Raw genomic sequence first — 10,000 nt, forward strand, 5'->3', positions numbered from 1 at the left:
CATTCGATTGAGTTTAGGGTCATATTCAAATTTGCAGTGTCTCTTCATTTTGAATATGACTGTTATCTCACTCTTTTCTCAGAACTGCACACACACACACACACACACACACACACACACACACACACACACACACACACACACACACACACAAACACATGCATAAAGATCCCCACATGTGTACACTTCTGCACAAATATGTAGATACTCACAAACACACTCACAGACTTAACATGCATAGACACGCACACTCTGACACACACATACAGACACACGCACGCAATCATACACACATACCTTCTACAACATCCTCCTTTGGGACGATGCTGACTGCTTCCTTTTCATGTTTTCTCCCTATTCATACACACACACACACATACACACATACATGCTGTGTTCCCTATCCGGAACATTCTCTTCATCAGCTTCAACGCGTAGGGGTAACTCTGCGGTCATAGTAACCAGCGAACCCCCCACACACACACACACACACCCCTCGCTGATGCAAACGGGTGTAAGAGCAAAGCGGTGGAGGACGCCGTGAGTGCTGTCAGGAGGGGGAGGAGAGCCCAGCCCACGGGCTTCAGAGAGAACACTCCCATTACACCTTTAACTGACGTCTTCAAAGAGAACACTCCCATTACCACCTTTAACTGACATCTTCAGAGAGAACACCTTTAACTGACGTCTGCAGAGAGAACACTCCCATTACCACCTTTAACTGACATTGTCAAAGAGAACACCTTTAACTGACATCTTCAGAGAGAACACTCCCATTACCACCTTTAACTGACATCTTCAGAGAGAACACTCCCATTATCACCTTTAACTGATATCTTTTAGGAGCCTTGTGTTGGTGCTGATGTTGTTGTTATTTGCACTGTTATTGTTTTCATTATGAAGTCAATATTTACGTATATAAGTATAGACGGTTGGTTTCAGAAGAACATATATTCAGGAGATCATCAAAGGGTCGGCATCAAATACATCAATTAGACATTAAATAATACTATACATGATACTGTATACTGTATACTGGGCAGCCATGGCCTACTTGGGGCAGCCGTGGCCTACTGGTTAGCGCTTCGGACTTGTAACCGGAGGGTTGCCAGTTCGAACCCCGACCAGTAGGAAGCGGCTGAAGTGCCCTTGAGCAAAGCACCTAATCCCTCACTGCTTCCCGAGCACCGCTGTTGTAGCAGGCAGCTCACTGCGACGGGATTAGTGTGTTTCACTAATTCATGGATTGGGATAAATGCAGAGACCAAATTTCCCTCACGGGATCAAAAGAGTATGCTTATACTTATACTTATACTGCTCCATACATGAAATAATACTATACATGATATTGTATACTGCATATATACTGCTCCATACATGTTTCACGACTACATCACACAATGTAAAAAACCTACTGTATGTGTTGTGTACACAGATTCAGCGCTCTGAGCCGTTTATTCAGATGGATGTTTCTTGTTTTCTTATCTGTTTTTGTTTTTGTTTACCTCCCTGCAGGATCTGCTAGTCGTCGTTGTCTCCTGGACTCAAATGGCGTTGCTTACTGGGGTCCTCCGAGCTTCGCCCGATGCGTCTCACTCGAGTATAGATATTTACATTTATCTGTGAGTCTACTATTTATCATCATATACGGAGTGTGTGTGTGTGTGTGTGTGTGTGTGTGTGTGTGTGTGTGTGTGTGTGTGTGTGTGTGTGTGTGTGTGTGTGTGTTTATATTCATCTTTGCCATTTCATTAGTAACTTCTACTCAACTTCTACTCAAGTTACTTTCTAGTGTCTATTGCAGCCCCCACATGTTATTTATCATAGTGTATCTTGGTACAGTAAGTGACATCTACACTATCACTAACTAAGACAAATTAACTTGACTATACATACAAATACATGTACATCCCCCACACACACACACACACACACACACACACACACACACACACACACACACACACACACACACACACACACACACACACACACCTCTGAAGCACACACACACACACACACACACACACACACACACACACACACACACACACACACACACACACACACACACACACACACACACACACACACACACAACACACACACACACACACACACACACACACACACCCAGTGAATCCACAGTAAGTGCTTCTTTTTTCCCTCTTTATCCTTAGTGTGTAATTTAATGCAACTCTGAGTCTGATTTATCATCATATAAGCTAGGCCCAATCACTTTCCATAGGTTAACATTACCCATGCATGCCAGTCCGTCCGTCCGTATCATGTAGTGTGTGATATACTTTAATCTCCATTTGTCTTCATAGCTCTGTTGATGTTTTAGCGCATCTCCTGCGTGCTTTCATGGACGTCTCTGGGTACAGTCTCCACACACTCTCCCCAATGACTTGCCGTGCTAATCAATCCTGTTGTTGTTGTGTAAAAAAAAAAAACAGGACGATGTGTCTGGACAAAGTGACAGTTTATTTTCAGACATCACATTTGAGAGACAGAGAGAGAGAATGAGAAACATACCTCAGTGGCTCAGAGACATTTAGAATGACAAGAAAAAAACATTTACAACAATTAGAGAAAAAAAAAGACAATTTGTCAGTGCTTTCTTCTCATCCACAGTGTTAATGGTAATTGTAGATTTAAAGAATGTGCATTCATGATTGAAATGATATTTTTAGCAACCCCCTCCCCACCTTTCTGAGTATTGACACTTGTGTGTGTTGATTGTGTTGTGTGTTTGTTGTGTGTTATCACATTTCATTAAATTTGACCTCCACTCGGGTCAGTTCACATCTTAATCAACAGGGACCCCGGGACCAGACAGTTGTCCCATGCATCTTGGGAAGGGGTTGATTACACTGCTGAATGGATCATTATGATTCATTATTGTAATCAAGAGGCCCCTGCACTGCGCTGAGTGTATGTGTGTGTGTGTGTGTGTGTGTGTGTGTGTGTGTGTGTGATAGGCCTCTTTCATGCCTCTCTGTTATTAGACAGTCGTCAACAGCTCTTTGTCGTCTCTCTCTGTGAAAGAAATGATCCGCAATTATACACACGCACAAACACAATCACACAAACAAACAAACACACACAGTAGTAAAATTACATGATTCATGATTCATTCATTTACCCTCACTCAAAAACACATTTCAAACCTGCTAATCATGTATTTTTTTTGTTTCAGTGTGTGTGTGCGCGCGCGTGCACACGTGTGTGCTTGTTTGATTGTGTGTGTGGTTTTTGAAGATTTAATGAATACATTTTCCTGTATAATTATCACCTATTACAATTATCACCTATGGGATTGTGCTAACATGGTGTTAACATGGCATGTGTGTGTGTGTGTGTGTGTGTGTGTGTGTGTGTGTGTGTGTGTGTGTGTGTGTGTGTGTGTGTGCATGCATGTGTGGATGTGTGCACATATGCACACGTGTGTGTCTGTAAATATGTTTGTGTGTGTGTGTGTGTGTGTGCATGTACATGTATGTAAATATGTGTGTGTGTGTGTGTGTGTGTGTGTGTGTGTGTGTGTGCCCCGGCTGCAGTTGCGAGAGCATCTTGCGAAGGGCCAGAGGACCCTGGCTGGAGAGGGCATGTCTCAGATCGTGAGGAGTCTCCTGGAGCTCATGTCCCAGCAGGCCTACTACAGCGGGGACCTGCTGACCTCCGTGGAACTCCTCCGAAATGTGACGGACACCTTCAAGCGAGCAACCTACGTACCAGCTCCCGACGACGTGCAGGTACGTGCACACATAACACACGCACACATGTCAGACATACACACACACACACACACACACACACACACGTACTCACACAAGCACATGTATAGAGAATTGCTTATGCGTTGATGTGTTTACATGTATATGGGTGCATGTCTGCGTGTGGTTCCTGTTTAAGTCGAGTGCTGCTTTTCCCCTCTGCAGAAATTCTTCCAGATTGTCAGCTTGATGTTGGACATGGAAAACCTTGAGAAGTGGAAAGATGCCCACCAGGTAAGAAACCACAAATCGTATCTACAGATAAGTGTGTGTGTATGTGTGTGTGTGTGTGTGTGTGTGTGTGTGTGTGTGTTCATGACTACAGTCGTAGAATAGTGAGGTTATCCATGGAAACACGGCACATGGCTTGGTTTTGCCAAAGAGTTTTCCAAAGAAAGAATGTAACATACTGTACATTGTTATGTTACGGATGTAAAATATACAGTATTTAAAAAACATATATCCATATATCCTCACTCTCTCTCTCTCTCTTTCTGTCTCTCTCTCTCTCTCTCTCTCTCTCTCTCTCTCTCTCTCTCTCTCTCTCTCTCTCTCTCTCTCTCTCTCTCTCTCTCTCTCTCTCTCTCTCTCTCTCTCTTTCTTTCCATCTCTCCTGTGTGAGATAGTCCAGAGATGTAGGCCTCCAATGAGTCAAAGCCTTCCCCACTACCACACAAGCATAATCCTACACCTGTTCATACATACAGATAGCCTCTTTGCTGTGTGTGTGTGTGTGTGTGTGTGTGTGTGTGTGTGTGTGTGTGTGTGTGTGTGTGTGTGTGTGTGTGTGTGTGTGTGTGTGTGTGTGTGTGTGTGTGTGTGTGTGTGTTGGGGTGGGGTCTCATCCATGAATCCCTCTGCCTGTGTTTTCCTTGTGTTGTTGTTTCCCTGCTGATTTGCTGTGACGGTTTTTATATACCATCTGGACTCTCCATAACTCCAACAGTATGGACACTTAAAAGTCCATTAAGCGCAAACTGGCCGTCTCCTCCCCACCACACAGGGGTCAGGCATGGCAGGGTACCTCATATTGCTCACAGTTATTAAACTGTCCTCTGGAAAGGTCAGGGCATTAAAGGTAGCTCATCTGGAACCAGCCCACTAGGGGGCGATATGGAGCTCATCCTTAATACACATTATAATACATTCAATCCGCTTGAGATAAAGTACAGATGATTTTATTGGTTGTTTACACATGTTGACTTATTTCCTTGTTATTAGTTTGCAAAGACGGTGGCTTTTTCAAAACGGTGGGAGCACGTCTTGTGCTTGGGAGGAGGATGTTCTTTGAGTGCACCCACAATGCATTTTCTGTATCATGAGAATGGACACAGGAATGGTTAGAGTTCTGTTGGATGCATATCCATATGCATGCATATCAAACAGAATCAGTCAGTTTACAAAGCTCCTTTGACACTCAGTTTGAATATATGTCTTCAAATAAACAACATCAAATGCTCTTGGGTTCAGATAGAGTTCCTGCTTCCTGGTTCTTAGAGACCACTGGAAAATATAAGATAACAAAAAAATAAGAAGTAAATATTGACATAAATAATAGATGACTGCACGCTCTTTTTGGGCTCTCTGGGTGGTGTGTGTATACCCATTTGGGTGCAAGCCTCAGTTTCATATCTTTATTTATTGCTTCTGAACTTTCAGTGACCCACACCATATGAAGGCGTGAGCAGAAGTCAGCTTATATTTGGAGTCTAATGGGGGCAGGAAACTTGAATTTGATATTTCCGTAAGTGTGTGAACCCTTGGTGATGGCCTTTGGCGAGTGTACAATTGAATTTGGTGTGGAACGCCAGGCCGGTTAAGAGGCCAAATCTGGTTTGAAATGGCTGGGTTGCCTCGAGAGAGAGGGGCTCCAGACCATGAGGAGTAGGGGGGTGATGTGTGTGTGTGTGTGTGTGTGTGTGTGTGTGTGTGTGTGTGTGTGTGTGTGTGTGTGTGTGTGTGTGTGTGTGTGTGTGTTTATTCAGCCCGCTAATCATAGGGGAGTCAACTCAAGAGTCAAGAGTCGCTAGTGGTAGAGAATAGGCTGTGTAGTGTGTGTGTGTGTGTGTGTGTGTGTGTGTGTGTGTGTGTGTGTGTGTGTGTGTAGAAGAGGTGCTAAACTGCTGCTATGCTGAGGAAATGAGGGGCGAGAGAAATATAGTTGTCAGGCCCGTGTCACAACGCCTATGTCTGCCTCTCAATCACCCTCGTTGCCCCCAGCAACCTAAAGAAAGAATTAATACACACACACACTCACTCACTCACTCACTCACTCACTCACACACTCACTCACACTTTCCTGCGCCATACTGCAAGGCTGCCTATAACTGCAGATATGGAGCAAAACTTTGCTAGCTGTTTTGTTTTTCTGCTGGAGAGCCCTGCCAGCCTTAACCCACTGAAAACAAGATTGTGGACATGCCCCAAGCTGCCAAAGATCAACACCGCTAGGTTGCATTGATAGCCTAGGTCACATATTTTTGTCCGTATGGGTTGGTACTTCATGATTTTATCATTAAAAGCCATGTTCATGTCCACACACACACACACACACACACACACACACACACACACACACACACACACACATACACATACACATACACATACACATACACACACACACACACACACACACACACACACACACACACACACACACACACACACACACACACACACACACACACACACACACACACACACACACACACACACACACACACACACACACACACACACACACACACACACACACACATACACATACATATACACATACACAGAGACTCACTAACACACACAAACACGCACACACAGATGCAGGATGAGAGCCATGGTGCTTCCATGCACTATTTTGCTCGGAGGGATCGGGCAGTGTTGCGCCCTGAGACGGATGTGGTGTCAAGCAGCATAATCACAGAAGTTTCTGGAACAAAAGAGCCGGCGCAGACATTTTATCGACTATTAGTAACCATGTCAGGACTATTAGCAAACATTGCAGGACTATTAGTAAATATGTCAGGACTATTACAGTAGTAAACATGGCAGGACTATTACAGTGTAGTCAGGTAGAACCCCAGGATAGGTGTGACATAAGGTACTAATGCAATTTTGTGCATAAATTGATAGTGTAGGGGGTGTAGATTCAGAATCTGACAGGTGCCGCTCCGGCACCCTTGAGCATTTTCTTTAAATGACATAATTTGCCACGCCCCCTTTTTTTGACCATAAAAAAAACGGATGTACATTACTGTATAAACCCATCATGTATGGTATCAAATGAAAGCTCTTCTCAAACAGAAATCAACTATGTCAATAAAACCTGCTAAAAATGATTTCAAGTCCCTCCAGAGAACATAATAACTGTAAAGCCTGGTAAGGTCACACCGCTGAAATGGTAGGCTGAGCAACAAATTGTATCAACCCTCAACAATTAATCAAATAGACAAAGTTATATAGAACAAAGTAGAACTTTCTCACAGATTCTGAAAGCAACCATATACAGAACATGTTGCCAGGCTGGCCTTGTACACATCACACACATCAAATGTCTCCTCCAAAAAACATTCATTCAATGAGACATTTCTCCCTCGCTGTCATCAGCATCCTCCACTGAAAGTGTAGCCATCTTCGAATTTTTATTTGCACACTGTTCACCACTTTTGCAATGGCAGTAGGTGGTGCATGGTAGTCCATCTGACTGACAGCTGCAAGAGGCCCTGCAGCATGCTGGCACCTGTTGCACCTGTTTTGGGTGCAATGTCAGTGTTGCCATGAACACAGGAATTCCATTCTCTATTTTCCAACCAAACAGGGATACATCATCAGTACACACTGGAGGTGTTTTTTTGTCAGCAGCTCTCCACACAAGTCCAACTCCTCCAAAGTTGACGCCAATGCCAATTCAAACAACCGCTCTTCGTTCGCCATAGCCACCTTCCTTGTTGTTCACCGTCGCAGGACTGTCGTTATCCTGTTAAGCCCTCCTTAAGACTCTCTAACAAAATAGAGTGCTGTGATTGGATGACGTCCACGGCGTCAGCCAATAGAAATCCCTATGGTTTGATACTAGACGTACAGGCTGAGCAAATTAATTTGCCGCCGCTAGGGTGCGTCTAGATTTCTAGGCTACTTGAGCCCTGCTCCCCGGGTGCCGTATCAAGGGCTGCCCACTGCTCCAGGTGTGTATGTATACTCCTAGTATGCTCACTGCTCCGGGTGTGTATGCATACTCCTAGTATGCTCACTGCTCTAGGGTTTGTGTGTGTTTGAATGGGTGTACACTGTTTGTGTGGGTGTGTTGTACAGTACCCCCGAATGGGTAAAATGCAGAGCACAAATTCCGTGTATCGGTGGGGTCAGCCCTATGTTCCCACATTTTCAGGGTTAGGGTTAGGCCTGAGGTTAGGGTTAGGGGACATAGGGCTGTGGGAACATAGGCATGCTCCCGTACTGGTATATGTAACTATACTTGGGCAGCCGTAGCCTACTGGTTAGGGCTTTGGGCTGCCGGTTCAATCCCCGACCAGTAGGAGAAATGTTGGGGGGTTGAAGGTTGAAGAACACTGCTCTCCCATGCCCACAACCACGGTTGAAGTGCCCTTGAGCAACGCACCTGACCCCTCACTGCTCTGCGTTGTGTGTGTTCTTCACCTCATGTGTGCTTCATCTCACTGTGTGTTCACTAATTCACAGATGGGATAAATGCAGAGACCAAATTCCTTGTATATGCACTTGGGCTATAAACCTGATTTACATTTGTTATTATATTTGTTGTTGTAATTCCAAATGATTCGTGTCATCCTTGCAATACTGGAAGAAATCATTTTCTTGATTCTGTCCTCTCCTCCTGTAATCAACTTTGCAGTTTTCTCTGTAATTCAGGGGGCAAATTCAAGGACTATTATAGTTAATGTGCTGACTAACTGGCAAGTACCTCATAACTCAGACTAGTTTGTATCAATCTTGGACTGTGGTGTCTGTTTTTAAAGCATTAAAAAAATGTTAGGATGAAAAATATTGTTGTCTGTAATTCTGGGGGGAAGTCCAAGGACAGTTATAATTAATGTGCTAACTACCTGGGAAGTACCTCACAACATTGCTGTCTGAAATTCAAGGGAAATTAAAGATAACGTGCTAGCTAACCCGCAAGTTGGTGAACTAGGGTACATCAGACTTGCTATAATTCATATTAAAATGAATTACTATTGAATGATTGTATTCCTGTGTGTATTAAGCTACATGGCAGTTCCATAATTAATTTAATTTAATACCAAACATGACACGATTTAGAGGTAAAAGCTATTATGCAACAAAAAGGAACCTAATTTGACCTTAAAGGTCACTTTCCAAAAGGTATTTTGTTCTCTGGAGGGACCTAAACAATTTTTTTCTACTTTATTATGGTCAAAGCTGATTTCTGTATGAAAAGAGCTTTAATTTGATACCATACATGATGGGTTTATATGTTAATGTTTATTTAGATGATTTTATATGATTAAAAAGGGGTGTGGCAGGTGATGCCATTTTAAAGAAAATGCTCAAGGGTGCCGGAGCGGCACCCGTCAGATTCTGAAAGGACACCCCCTTACCTATCAATTTATGCAAAAAAAATGCATTAGTTCCTTATGTCACACTTATGCCCAAGTTTCACCTGACTAGTAGTAAACATGTCAGGACTATTAGCAAACATTGCAGGACTATTAGTAAATATGTCAGGACTATTACAGTAGTAAACATGTCAGGACTAAACTTTCACAGGACTGCATTTAACATCTTTTCTCTCCCTGCTTTTCTCCCTGATACATTTCTCTCTCTCTCTCTCTCTCTCTCTCTCTCTCTCTCTCTCTCTCTCTCTCTCTCTCTCTCTCTCTCTCTCTCTCTCTCTCTCTCTCTCTCTCTCTCCTCTCTCTCTCTCTCTCTCTCTCTCTCTCTCTCTCTCTCTCTCCTCTTATCTCCTCTTCTTTTTTCTCTCTCTCTCTCTCTCTCTCTCTCTCTCTCTCTCTCTCCTCTCCTCTCCTCTTTACGCTCTCTCTCTCTCTCCTTTCCTCTCCTCTTTACGCTCTCTCTCTCTCTCTCTCTCTCTCTCTCTCTCTCTCTCTCTCTCTCTCTCTCTCTCTCCTCTTTACCTCTTTACGCTATCTGTTCTTTTCTCTCTCCATCTCTATTCTCTGTCTGTGGCTCGGTGGCTGCTATGGTCTGGCAGATAATGTCTCAAT

At 43.7% G+C, this 10,000-nt stretch overlaps 1 protein-coding gene across 1 annotated transcript in view; it reads left to right on the plus strand.

Moving 5' to 3' along the window:
* Positions 1-10,000, plus strand: part of adgrb2 (adhesion G protein-coupled receptor B2) — a 345,858-nt gene that overhangs the window by 201,370 nt on the left and 134,488 nt on the right. The window contains 3 exon segments of the mRNA XM_048230149.1: positions 1,516-1,622; positions 3,564-3,758; positions 3,945-4,013. Coding sequence (XP_048086106.1) covers positions 1,516-1,622; positions 3,564-3,758; positions 3,945-4,013 — 371 coding nt within the window.

This window comes from Alosa alosa, chromosome 20, assembly GCF_017589495.1.
Source record: "Alosa alosa isolate M-15738 ecotype Scorff River chromosome 20, AALO_Geno_1.1, whole genome shotgun sequence".
Taxonomy (NCBI): Eukaryota; Metazoa; Chordata; class Actinopteri; order Clupeiformes; family Clupeidae; genus Alosa; species Alosa alosa.